This window comes from Hemibagrus wyckioides, linkage group LG16 (genome assembly GCF_019097595.1).
Source record: "Hemibagrus wyckioides isolate EC202008001 linkage group LG16, SWU_Hwy_1.0, whole genome shotgun sequence".
Taxonomy (NCBI): domain Eukaryota; kingdom Metazoa; phylum Chordata; class Actinopteri; order Siluriformes; family Bagridae; genus Hemibagrus; species Hemibagrus wyckioides.
Window position 1 is genome coordinate 7,371,846 of NC_080725.1, and position 14,684 is coordinate 7,386,529.

General features: G+C 35.8%; 1 protein-coding gene and 1 long non-coding RNA gene across 2 annotated transcripts in view; one reads left to right on the plus strand and one right to left on the minus strand.

Moving 5' to 3' along the window:
- The window catches only part of LOC131367155 (uncharacterized), a 38,376-nt gene extending 34,065 nt beyond the window's left edge, over positions 1-4,311 (plus strand). The window contains exon 3 of the long non-coding RNA XR_009206896.1: positions 4,209-4,311. This is a non-coding gene — a long non-coding RNA (uncharacterized LOC131367155). The remainder of the gene's footprint in view (positions 1-4,208) is intronic.
- Positions 4,312-4,347: 36 nt separating this feature from the next.
- Positions 4,348-12,837, minus strand: ccdc169 (coiled-coil domain containing 169). The gene is made up of 8 exons (XM_058412418.1): positions 12,686-12,837; positions 12,491-12,573; positions 12,164-12,274; positions 9,600-9,640; positions 6,320-6,418; positions 6,075-6,128; positions 5,795-5,871; positions 4,348-4,482 (listed from the first exon to the last, which is right to left on the minus strand). Exons 1-8 carry the CDS (start codon positions 12,757-12,759, stop codon positions 4,392-4,394), a joined length of 630 nt encoding a protein of 209 aa, XP_058268401.1. The 5' UTR covers positions 12,760-12,837; the 3' UTR covers positions 4,348-4,391.
- Positions 12,838-14,684: the final 1,847 nt, after the last annotated feature.

Sequence of the window (14,684 nt, forward strand, 5' to 3'; positions counted from 1 at the left end):
AGAGACCAATCTTTATACTCCTGAGCAAATTGCAGCATTTTATTCCAATTAGCCTAACTGATAAGTGTTTTTTCTTAAGGCTACCTAGCTTTTTAGTCCCTTGAGTTCTCCATGTGTGGAAATGCTCTTGCTTTTGTCATTAAACATTAAACAGCCGTGAGTTCTAATGTTGTTTTCTTATGATTTGATTTCACCAAAAAATTTAAGTGATCTCTGAACATGATCATTGAAGATTTTTTTCCAACCACATTACTTTCTTGAATATGATGGTTCACCATGATCCTTTACTCCATGATCCACAATGTTTACTGTCAAAATTTACAGATTTTCAGTTGTTTGTAATGATTCTAATGAAGCCCTTGATTAGTTGTATCAGGTGTGCTTGAGACACTTGAGATGCTAGAACATGAAATACTTGGCTAGGGGTTGAGTGGCTACGGGTTGAGTGTCATGTTAGAAATGTGGCTAAGTCAAAAGAATGTCTTTTCATGCCAGAAATCAAAATCAAACAAAAACAAATAAGCGACAAATTCTGTTCTGTGGAGTGATGAAACAAAACTGGATCATTTCTGCCCAGTGGATCACTGGGCACTGAAAATCTGCAGTGTGTGGAAGGCAAGATAAATATATATATATATATATATATATATATATATATATATATATATATATATATATATATATATATATATATATATATATATATATATATATATATAAATTACAAAAACTATGTCACAAAAAAGCAGTCTGACTCTTTGACAACTCTGGACGGAAATAAATGTTATGACATTGTATAAGCTTATCGAAACCATGACACAGCAAATGTGTGCCTCACTCAAAGTGGCCAGGCAGTGTGTGTGTGTGTGTTTGTGTGTGTGTGTGTGTATACACTGTCCTCCGATGGTGAACTGATGCACGCTGTTCAAAATGCTAGCAAACATCCAGCTGTGCAGAAAGATTCATTCGAATCATTCCATGTTTAGCAACAGATTTCATCTTCTCTATACTACATAGGGTTGATATTTTTAATCTTCATAGGGTTGATATTTAGTCATAAAGTCATATATTGTATATTTTCTACCTTGGCTGATATGACTATGAAACTCTTCTACAGGACATTTTCCTTGTAAAAAAAAATCTGAGAAAAGTGGATCTAAATGATGATGTTAATTTAAATTGTCAAATTAATTAATTAATTAATTTATCTGCTGCAAACAGGAGACAGAGATGGTTGTGGTTGAGGTGATATTTCTAAAAATACATGCAATCAGAAAACATGAAGTGAAAACAAGCAAGTCACATGGTCATATTTTTCACACTTTGGTTTGAGCACAGACTGGTCATGAAAAAAATGTATGCCTGTCAACTTGCCACCAGCAAGAAGCTGATATATTCACTGAGTACCTAGGTGTTGCAAAGGTTGTATATGCTGATGTGTTTGTTTCTTCTCTACTGGATAGGATACTAGTTCTTGGTGAGTGGGGGTATTTGCAATCTCTCAGTCAATGTCCCATGTAATTGCACTCACAAAATAGGATGGTGGTAGGATGAATTTGTTACCGAGTTTTTTACAGCTCCTGGAAGCCAGTGAAGGGAGCGCAGCAGTGGGGTGGTGTGGGAGAACTTAAAAGCAAGTCGAGCAGACACATTTTTGATCATTTGAGTGAAGGAATTGCATTCAGAGCTATCTCTGCCAGTAGAGAGTTGCAGTAGTCCAGTCTCGAAATGACAAGAGACTAAACAAGCACCTGAGCAGCATGTGTGGATAAAAATCCTGATGTTGTACAGAAGAAACCGACATAAGGGTGTCACATGGGAGGAAAAGGACAGGTGATTGTCCATGGTTACCCCAAGGTTGTGAGCAGTGGGGACAATGCGAATGAGTGCTGGGAATTCTAATCTGTAGTGCCTATGTTTGTAGACTTCAGGATGTTCTGGGAAATGGAGTTCAAATCCAGCATTGACATGACACAAACTCACAATAACGTCACTAAGTAAATTACACAAAAGACCTTATTACATACAGCATGTTTATTTAATATAAGGCTACTGCATACAAGCAGGTTATTTTGCCATAATAAATTATTTGTAGTTGTGTGATCTGTTTTGTTGGAAATTCATCTATATGATGATCAGTTTACAAACCCATGCACCATTTGCTGGCCTATGAGTCTGTGGCTCTAAGACATTTGTTGAAAATAGGCCTAACCAAACAAAAACATTAACAAAATATGCAAATGTGAGACATTTTTCTTTTTTTTTTATTGAAGAATTTGTATAAAACATGTTTATTCATTATGAACAGATTTATAGTAAACATAAAGGCAGATTTGTTTGTATGTGTACATGTATGTACATTATGTCAATTTCCTATTAACTGTAATTGTATAAATTGTGTAACATAAATAAATACACTGATGGTATAATACATACATTATGTGTTATTAGAGATTGCTTTAAAACCTATAAAAATTTTATTTTACAAAAATTATTATAAAAGGGAGGTTGACATATTACCTAACTGAGTAAATATATGTATGTAAATAAGTGTGTGTGTGTGTGTGTGTTGCATTATATGGCAATTTATATAGAATTAGAAACACTGACACAAACAACTACAAGTTAATCTGAGGCAGCAGACACTGGACTTTTTGCCTCACCATTCTCCTTGGAAGAGGAACCAGGCGATTAGGCATGATCCATGTGTGAGTTTGAATTTGGTGAAAATATAAAACAGCCAGTTAGCTGCCTGGTTAGTATATCATTTTTAAAAACAGCAAGAATCAAACAACATTAGGAAAATGCTGGGAGTACGGTTGCAAAATTCTGGGAATTTTCAAGGCTGGAAACATTCCATGGGAATTATCGGGAATATATGGGAATTAATGGGAATAAACTGGGAATTTGCAAAATTGCAGGTAAGCCTATTATAGGGAACTTAAATGTAGTTGAAAAAATGCAGAATAATCCTGGCTAAAACAACCAGATTTAATGCAATTTCAGTTGAATTTCTACCCTGTATATTCCTCAATCATGAGCACACAGCACTGCAGGGCTATTGAGGCAACACCTCCTCATGCATTGTGCATTCCTCCATAACATGCACTAATAATTTCTTAAATCCTGCACACAAAATAATTTTAAAAAATGTTCATCTTGGTACGTAGTTACGCAAATTACATAAATATTACATAAATTTATATTTAAAACTTTCTTGTGCTGTGTGTAAGATATTGTGCAACAAAAGTTTACCATTGTACAAAACAAACACACTGACTGAGCAAACATTTAGGTGAGAATAAAATAATAAATACATAAATAAAAAACACTGTCTAAAAAAGACCATCCCCACACATACAATCCCCCTTAGTCACTTAAAGGGGAAATTCTCATATATTCTCCAGGCTCTGACTATCACACGAATATTTAAGCCACAGTTCTGAATTTGAACCGGAAGATTAAGATTTTGAATGGGAATTTTTTTGGAAGAGAAAGGGAGGGGGTGCTTTCGTTTTACAGCAAACAGAAGGAAATATGTTTTTTTTTCACATTCAACATTTATGCTTTTGTTTTGTTCAATGAAAGAATTAATTAAAGCTCTACTTACAATTAAATCAAAGTCAAAAATCTCATTTATGCAATAATTTGCTTGGGTGTCAGCTTATGACCAAACAAAATGTTTATATTTATGTTTGTATATACAGTTTATATAATTTTCTAAAATTATAAAATTATAAGTTTCTAAATAATTTAAATAAATTCCCAGAAATTCCTGTTAAGTTTCCAACTTAGAATATTTCCAAAATTCCCAAGATGAACTTCCCATGGAAATATTCCACCCCTTTGCATCCCTAGCTGGAAGTGCCTAGATACAAGACTGTGACATATTTGCAAAATGCAAAATGCAAAAAAAACAAAACAATTATCTTCTACCTTTGTGATATTATCTACATTTGTTAGTAAACACAGTAAATCACTTATCTACCTAACCTAAAAACATTAAATGATATGAATGATGAAATGATACGTGTGTGGATCCAGAATAATGCTATTATTCCTTTAACCAAGAAACAAATGGCTGAAATTTGGCCAGCAACCGTGATAAACTGTATAAAACCTTAACAATGTAAACCATCACATGCACATTTGATGATGTTTTAATGAAACTAAAAAAGTAATGCTTTTTATTTTCTTTTTTTTTTCAGTTCATCCAACCTTTACATGTGAATGGCAAGGAAAACATTCTACCATATTTTTTCTTGTTATTGACTGAGGGAACCAACACATGCTTATACTATATGTGGACATCATAAAACATAGAGACATATCAGTTTCTGAGTTTCGCTATATGCTTCTTTTTTTTGGGGATTCGTGCAGAGCATCTCAGGTCAGTGCTTTAATCTTGGCAGTCGAGTCTGTGTAACTGTACTGGCTACACTTCTCTTTCCCTTTAAGTCATGCCTCAACGTCACTGGGGCACTATAAAAATATGACAGAATGCTAGGGTTAGGGTTTGTCTATGGTTGTTAAAGCTACACGCATTTACACGTGCATTAACACAATAAAAAAAAGAAAGTTCTGATGACTCCTAACATGTCTACTGCATGATACCATTAAGCAGTTAACATCCTTCCATTTCTGTATAAAAATGCTGAGGCCCAGATTTCCTTGATTTTGGTTTCAGTAACAAAGACTTCTCAGCTAGCTGTGTTTCAGGAGGAACACTGACTAAAGTGCCATCTGCATTTAGATCTATGTGAAGACATAAGTAAATGGAGCTGGAAGTTTGGTAACAATGATGCTTGTGTATAATAGTGAGATATGTAAATAAAGACATACAAGCAACTATTCTTCAGGTGATTGAATGTCATGATGAGACCACATAATCATACATGTCAGTCCACTGACAACCACATACAGAGGGATATTATAGCAATGCTGCAGGGCATTAACACCTCATTACAAGACAAATGCACATTTAAGAGTTCACTGGTGCAAAAACCTTAAAGTGCAATAAATAAAGTGATATGATCAGATGAAGTCAATTCTTCACCAGATTCTTGACAAGTGGTACAGTTCTATTATACTATGGAGGGTATTTTGGTAGGATGGTTTGGTTCCAACTGTCCCTTTAAATGAAAGTGTCACTGAAAATCAAAGGTGTCTGATTCTGTGAAAAAAACATTTCTATCTCTTCATATATATATTTTTTATTAGTATAATGGTTTTTATAAATCATGTTACGGTTTCATGATACCAGAACTAAACCATCATCTAAGGGAGATTTTGGACTACTCTGTTTCTCCCACAGTACAGTTCTAGAGACTTGTTAATTTGCACATTTCCTTAGAAGTGTTAAAGGCATGTAGGAATTTCATCCATGCCTTTCAGCCAAGTGCAATTAAAGTAGTGAAAAGATACAACACATAAACTTACTTCCTGTTGCCCAAACACTTAATCACACTAAAACTGGGATGAATAAACCCCTTAAAATCCCTCCAAAAATAGAAATATTTAAACTCGCACCCAACGATTATGCATATAATCTGCATATTCTTCGCTCATTCTGCATTCTGCATATTTGCCTTATATTCTTTCACTATATTACATATTGTTGGAGCGGTACTGTAAAATGCTAAAATTATTGGCTTTGCATCCAATACTAAACAAAGATGCATCCCTTGTGGAATGAACATGTTATAACAATAGTAATGCTGTTATATTTTACACTGTTACATTTTTGCATTTATAACCCAAAGGTTAATGCAACAATGTGTCTGTAATACTTTACCATTTTCCTGGATTATGGATAGTTTTTTGGGACTGGGCCAGCTGCTGCTTTCTTGTCAACTCAAAAGCAGAAGAGACCTGATGATACATGGGTAAAATATGTGTCATTTTTAAATGTTATGACAGAATAATCTATATCTCTATACTGAATTTATGTATAATAAAATCAGAGAGAATAAAATTCACACAATGATGAGAAAATTGATAACTTTGATAAATCCTACTAAAATGTATAATAAAATGGCAGTTATTTCATAAATATAACAGATCTCTATGTTCACCTTTGCAATCTCTGAAAGATAAGCTCGCCGCTCATCATAGGCCTTTTGGTATGCCTTACGAGAATGGAAACAAAAACAAACCATACGTTAAGGATTTGAACAAGGCTAACTTGTAATGTATCAGGAAGTGCTTCAACACATTAATTACAATTGCAATAAAAATAATAACAGATACATACATTAGGACTTGTGGACAAATGTCCACAAGCACCCTGAAGTTATTATTGAAGAGAATATGAAGATACCTTTCCCTCTTGTTCAATTCTCAGGCGGGATTCCAGCAGGTGGCTTTGAAGGCTACTCCTTTTGGTGGTCAGAAGTTTAAGTCGGTGTCTCAAAGTGTCCTGAAGAAAGCAGAGTTATAAGGCAAATTAAACATAAATGCTAGATACACTATATTGCCAAAAGTATTCGCTCACCTGCCTTGACTCACATATGAACTTAAGTGACATCCCATTCCTAATCCATAGGGTTCAATATGACGTCAGTCCACCCTTTGCAGCTATAACAGCTTCAACTCTTCTGGGAAGGCTGTCCACAAGGTTTAGGAGTGTGTTTATGGGAATTATTTGACCATTCTTCCAGAAGCGCATTTGTGAGGTCACACACTGATGTTGGACGAGAAGGCCTGGCTCTCAGTCTCCGCTCTAATTCATCCCAAAGGTGTTCTATCGGGTTGAGGTCAGGACTCTGTGCAGGCCAGTCAAGTTCATCCACACCAGACTCCACACAGTCATCCATGTCTTTATGGACCTTGCTTTGTGCACTGGTGCACAGTCATGTTGGAAGAGGAAGGGGCCAGCTCCAAACTGTTCCCACAAAGTTGGGAGCATGGAATTGTCCAAAATGTCTTGGTATGCTGAAGCATTCAGAGTTCCTTTCACTGGAACTAAGGGGCCAAGCCCAGCTCCTGAAAAACAACCCCACACCATAATCCCCCCTCCACCAAACTTTACACTTGGCGCAATGCAGTCAGACAAGTACCGTTCTCCTGGCAACCGCCAAACCCAGACTCGTCCATCAGATTGCCAGATGGAGAAGTGCAATTCATCACTCCAGAGAACACGTCTCCACTGCTCTAGAGTCCAGTGGCGGCGTGCTTTACACCACTGCATCCGGCGCTTTGCATTGCACTTGGTGATGTACGGCTTGGATGCAGCTGCTCGGCCATGGAAACCCATTCCATGAAGCTCTCTGCGCACTGTTCTTGAGCTAATCTGAAGGCCACATGAAGTTTGGAGGTCTGTAGCGATTGACTCTGCAGAAAGTTGGCGACCTCTTCGCACTATGCGCCTCAGCATCCGCTGACCCTGCTCCGTCAGTTTACGTGGCCTATCACTTCGTGGCTGAGTTGCTGTCGTTCCCAAACACTTCCACGTTCTTATAATACAGCTGACAGTTGACTGTGGAATATTTAGGAGCGAGGAAATTTCACGACTGGATTTGTTGCACAGGTGGCATCCTATCACAGTTCCACGCTGGAATTCACTGAGCTCCTGAGAGCGACCCATTCTTTCACAAATGTTTGTAAAAACAGTCTGCATGCCTAGGTGCTTGATTTTATACACCTGTGGCCATGGAAGTGATTGGAACACCTGATTCTGATTATTTGGATGGGTGAGCGAATACTTTTGGCAATATAGTGTATGTATATATCTAAGGTTATATGAATGCTGGATCACTGCCAGGGTTCAGGGAAAGAACCTTGCTTTCTTAACAGTAGACATTGCCACAAAGCAGCATAATCGCAAACCAGATGTAGAATCAGATCATTAATAAGGAAGTCAGAGGCAAAAATGGCAAGGAAAAATCCCAGAAATCTCTGGTCTCAGATGATCTTGGAGGTCCTGGGCTGGTGTGGTTACACGTGGTCTGCGGTTGTGAGGCCGGTTGAATGTACTGCCAAATTCTCTGAAACACCTTTGGAGACGGCTTATGGTAGAGAAATGAACATTCAATTCACAGGCAACAGCTCTGGTGGACATTGCTGCAGTCATCATGTCAATTTCACGCTCCCTCAAAACTTGCGACATCTGTGGCATTGTGCTGTGTGATAAAACTTCACATTTTAGAGTGGCCTTTTATTGTGGTCAGCCTAAGGCACACCTGTGCAATAATCATGCTGTCTAATCAGCATCTTGATATGCCACACCTGTGAGGTGGATGAATTATCTGGGCAAAGGAGAAGTGCTCACTAACAGACAGATTTGTGAACAATATTTGAGAGAAATAGGCCTTTTGTGTAGAAAAAGTCTTAGATCTTTGAGCTCAGCTCATGAAAAATGGGGGCAAAAACAAAAGTGTTGCGTTTATAATTTTGTTCAGTGTATGTGGAACCTACTCACCTTAGGGCTAACTGGGACAATGTGCTCTAATGACAGCCCAACGTATAGGCTTGGAAACCTGTGGATAAACCTGCCTTGTCCCTTTATAACTTTATGAGTCCACAGAATGATATCATTCATAGTACTGTGACAACATGCTATAAACATCACATACACCTTTGTTCTACATGGGGACTTGCCCCATCCAGTATTCAATGAGAAAAAGTTTTTAGTGATTGGGCATGGATCTTATATCACCATTCACAGGGTATAAAAGGCTCATGACCAAATAATGTGCTGTTCCCTGTACTACTTAGTGACAGTCATCACGTAGGCAATACATTCCCAGGTTTTTCCTGGTTAGTTAAATGGTTGTCAAATAATCTGAGAGGACAATGCTCATTTCTCTCCTGCTGTGTCTTAACCAACCCCCAATCAAGCAAAAGCCATACCTGATTCCACCCGTTTAATCAACTGATCTTGGCTTTCAACAAGCTCAGTTGTGGCCTCTGTTTGGTTCAAAACAGCCCTTTTTGGATAAGACTGGACACTTCTGATACACAATTAGCTGGGACAGGTATGTAAGCAAAATTATTGAACAGAATGAACAGCTTAACCTAATAAATTAAATAGATATGTTTTATCAGTACAATGAACATGGATTCTTGATCAGCCGTATTAATCAATATAAGCTGAATTTAGAATGCTTATAGTTGTATTTCCAAACAGTTGAATGTTTAAGTTCACATAAAAGTGCTTTCATGACATTTGTTGATAATGGCAATTTTAGTTAATACTGTTCTAATCTTAATCAACTGCACCTAATTAACGGTCAGAGAATTGTGATATAATGCATAAGCTTGTAAACATATTAAAGATCAACATGTAAGAGTAAATATTAAGATTGTTTTAGTTCTTTAGCTTTTCTTCTTCCACCATGGTCAGATCTGCAGAACTTTCTTTTTTAAATTAATGCTTTACTCCCAAATTATCTACCTGACGTTCATGGCTTAATAGATTTTTATCAGCACAATAATTGCAGTTGCCACAGGCTCTAATTGACACAACATACCAGAGGTCAATAAGTTAAATTAAAGCTTAAACACATCCAAATTAAGAATTTAATGGAGTGGGTGATTTTGTGAATGCGTATGATGATGTTCGGAAATATTGAAATTCAAGTCTTCAAATTTTTACTCACCACTGTCATCTCATCATACGAGCGAATTGAAGCCAGTCGATCTGGGGGTGAAAAATAGACATCAGCCATTATTTATTGCGTTATTGTGTTTTGATTTTGAATTTTATTTTACCCACCAATCTACACTTAGTCACCCATAATGACAAAGTGAAATGTTTTTAGAGATTATTGAAAATGAAATAAAAATCAAAAACTGATTGCTTTAGTCATTAATTTACACTGCATTGTCAGATCAAAAACCAAGCAAGTCCAAGAAAGTGCCTGTGGATCTCCAAAATCAATCAACAGTGACCGCACATCACTTGGCTACCACCATCCCTACTCTGAAACATGGGTGGCAGCAAAAAAAAAAAAAAAAAAACACACTGGAGTGGCTTCAGGGCAAATCTCTAAATGTCTTTGAGTGGTCTAGCCAAAGCCCAAATATGAATGAAAAATATGAAGCATATCCATTCAAAATCAAATCCCCAACACAAAAAAGGAGCAAGTAAAGGTGTATCAATACTTTCTGAATACACTGTAGGTATTCAGGTAAAATGTATTAAAAGAGAAAACCTGTTCTTCATGGCTTTTGAACAATAGACAAGTGTGACAAAGCTCTGCAGTGGATAGAATAGGTCTATCCACCCCTGTTAAAATTATTTGTAAAAATGTAAAAAAGAAATTAAATGAAACCAAAGTAAATCATGTCAGATTTTTTTTTGTCACATAATGTTGTCTTGTTTTTGCTTTTAGAATTATGCTCAGAACATTTTACCTTGGTCTCCTCAGAGTATATTCCTTCAGCTCATTTAATGTCACTGTAGCTCTCTTGGCAAGGCTCCATGATCAGATTTATTCTTGTTTTTCTATCTTTTGTCATCTTTGAAGGGACACTGTGGCTACCTGGTGATGTATGCATCTTCCCAACAGTGCTTCCTAGTACAGCTGATGTTTTGGAAATTCTTTTGTACCTCTCTCCCTATCTATACCTTCCACAATGAGATCCCATATGTGCTTTGTAAGCTCTTTAGCTTCATTACCATAGCTTTGCCAGTCAGATTAAACAAAATCCTGGAGAAACAGCTGATCTTTATTTGGGGTTAATCAGAAACACTTCTCTGATGATAGCTGCATAATGTATATAATGTATATTACTTGAAGGTCTAAAAAAGATCTGACATGATTTATCTTGGTTTAATTTTTACAAAAAAACTACTAGCAGCATGTAAACATTTTATATCAACTTTAGATACTTTTACAATATAATAAACACGACCATACACTGCTGTGTGTAGATTTACGTTTGTATGTCGTCACTTAAATAAAAGCATGCAAAAATGTTTTTTGTATGATTCAAAAACAGTAGAACAATTTTGTCCGAATACTGGATAAGTTCCTGATATCCCCACATTAAATCGTTAGGGAGCGTCATAAAAGTTTGTTAAAAAGGAAATGTGTAATAAGACTGACATTACATGCCTGATTTCAGCATCAACCTTTCAGTGACCTATGAAATATCCTCAACCAACTACTGCCCACACAGATAATCTGATTAGCTGGAAAAAAATTAAAATTAAAATTAAAACGGTAGCTCAAAACAATACATGCCAAATACAACTTCTAGTTTGTAATGAAAATGTATGGATTTTTAAAAAAATAATAATTAAGAAATCTAATCTTAAAGAGTGGCTTAATGATTGCAGTTATACTGTATCATGTTATTTTTTCTGCAAATTTCAGCAAACTGTACAGTTAGATTTCTTCTGACGGATGAGGTAGTGAGGTTGTGACTGCCAACAGATGGAAAATATCTTTTTGCATTTGGCAGACCCCCTGATGCAGAATGACAGAATGAGTATATATATATATATATATATATATATATATATATATATATATATATATTATATATATATATATATATATATATATATATATATATATATATATATATATATATATATATATATATATATATATTTTGACAAAGAAAGGATTCATGAAATCTCCAACATTAATTTTGCTTTTCTTATCAGAAATACAATATTTTCTAACAAAGCAAAATATATATATATATATATATATATATATATATATATATATACACTACCAGTCAAAAGTTTGGACACATCTTCTAATTCCATGGTCTTTCCTGATGTTTATTTCTTTCTACGTTGTAAAACAATGCTGAAGGCGGCCGAAATACACAGTAATGTCCTTTGAACAGTTGATATTGAGATATGTCTGATACTGATGCTCTGTAAAGCCTTCATAACAGCTAATCTGAGGTGCTGTTAATTGGTGATTTCTGAGGCTGGTAACTCTAAATGAACTTCTCCTCTGCAGCAGAGGTAAATTTTGGTCTTGCTTTACTGGGATGGTCTTCATGTGAGCCAGTTTCATCATGGTGCTTGATGGGTTTTGCAAATGCACTTGACAATACTGACAATTTTGCTTTGTTAGAAAATATTGTATTTCTGATAAGAACATTGGGGAAAAAAAGCAAAATTAATGTTGGAGATTTCATGAATCCTTTCTTTGTCAAAATGTATTTATTAATGGATTTCAAAAACATTTTGTACCCATAGGATTTCCACGTAGACTCTCCAGCCTCTCCTGTACAACTCCAATTTGCCTCTCCAGCTGTCTGTTCAGCTCCAGCTGGGTCTCATATCTGGTTCTCCATTCGTTCTCTGTGCACAAAGAGGGTTTTACAACTAACCCAAATTCACAATTCATTCAACCTTTAAGAAAACCTCTCAAACTTATTCTTACTTCAGATCAGCAGAGCACTGTTACCCCATTCTTTGTAATTACTCGCCCAATCCAGTGATAAACACATTTCTCTACAAATCACTATTTGTAATAAAGCCTGTTAGAGAATGCAGGATTTGATTCAGTTTACACACCTTCTCCGTCCACACTGTTCACACGCTCTTCCAAATCAGCCAAGGTGCGCCTCAGGTCACAAACAGATTCTTTCAGCATCTCTCTTAAAAGGGTGTGCATTAAAGTTGAAGTTAAGAGCACGAGCAATATTACTTACAATGTTGACAGCTGATTTCAGTATCAGTAAATAGCTAAAACAGAATGATAATTCTTACTTGATCTCTCTCTCCTGTTCGAGTTCGGCCTGCAATCGCGCTAAATCATATTTGTTTACATCAGCTTCTCCCATCTTAAAATCAGACTAAAGCCTAAACTAACAGCAACATTTGCAAAGTCGCGTGCTGACTGTTAAGCCGTAACCATGGAAACGGAGTGTACCACTCTGGGCGTGTGGCCTCGCTGCAGTTAATTCCGTAAATAAACGTAAATAATACCAGAATCAAACTACTATGTGTGAGCAGATCAGACAGTGTGTTGCAAATTTACAAATGCAAGAAATCTAATCTTTAAAGTTCAGGAATGTTTCACATTTAGACATTCTGGTATTTCCGGTCAATGGCGCAGTAATGGCGGGCTAAACTATCGTACGGCTACATTATTTGAACTTGTCATCAAAATGAGAGTCAATTACAGCCATTTAATCAAGTCGAGATCAAATCCTGATTCGGAAACGGTAAAACATTTTCCAAAATAAACTCCGATATAAGTTCCTTAATTTGGCGACGCTGAATCGTTAGGGAGCGTCATAAAAGTGCTTCAAAAAGCAAACGCGTGAAATGAACCACCCGATCTCAGCATCTTTCTGCAAGGGAGCTGCGAAATGCAAGCCAAATGCTGATAAACTGACCCACACGGATGAGCTGAAATTTGCATCTGACAATAATTAAAATTAAAACATTGTTTTCTAAAACATTACATGCCATCTACAAATTATAGGTATTTTTTAATATATCGTATGAATTTTGTATGATTTTGTATTTTTTGTACATACATTTTTTTTTAAAGATAATTATTACTAATTGACAAACGATTCCAAAACTAGGCAGACCTGTGAACTGTTTGCACATAAAATGGCTTTATTTTGAGTGTTGATAGCAAGTAAAAAGTCACCTAATACACCAGTGCTACAATACATCAGCTTCTGAAGCCTCTCCTAGGATGTCAAACGACACTTAGGGGTTTCTATTTGGGTTTATATGCATTAGTTTATTGTGTGATAAGTTGTTTAGCCTGAACCTATATTGTCTTTCTGAAGACTTCGTATATAAATAATCAACGGACATAGTGATATTGTTATCATTCACTTTCTGGATGGCTTTATTTGCTGGCTTGGGTTTCACCCCTTCCTGTGCATCTGTGGTTTGGATACTACATGTGCTCTTTGCACCATATTTCTATTCATTATATTTCTATCTTTGGGAAATATGTAATATGTGCCAAATGGATGAGTATGTTGATCCAGATACATTACTGTGCACCTTTAAATGATTAATTAATTAAGCCTTTAAATAAATGATTGTATTGATCCAACTTGGTAATTAATATGCAGCGTCCCTAGAATATACTACATTCTTTGCTTTGGATAGTTTAACTGGTACTATTTTTAATGAGTTTTTCAACTAAATGCAAGATTGTACAAGATTCAATTTAAATGTGTGGCATTTGGCAAATGTGTTTATCCATAGTGGCTTAAAACTTACCCATGTTTAAATGTTACAGTAACTTATTTAAATAAAAAATCAATAACTTTTAAATAGATGAATGTATTGATCCAAACTAATTTGGGACTTATTATGCCCCTTCTAGAGAATATACTGTGTATTATTTAAGTATTATTGTTTTAATGATTTTTTTATATGGGGAAAAATACACTCCTGCATGGTGGAAAGTTTCAATCCAAAACAATATTATGTTTAATATTATAAACCTTCTCTTAAATGTATTATTATTAGGGTCTTCCTTAAATTGAAATATTCCCTAAAGTTGAAAGCTGATCTAGGAAAACATGGCTTGGAGTGGAAGAGATTGAGTTACATGCATGGAGCCCTGATCTAACGTCAAACCCACTGAACACCTTTAGGATGAACTGGAACACTGACTGGAGCCAGACCTCCTCATTTAACATCACTGCCTGACCTCACAGTCATATTATTATATTAATATAGCAATCATTACAATCTGATTATACCTAATATAAATGGAAATGCAATTTTG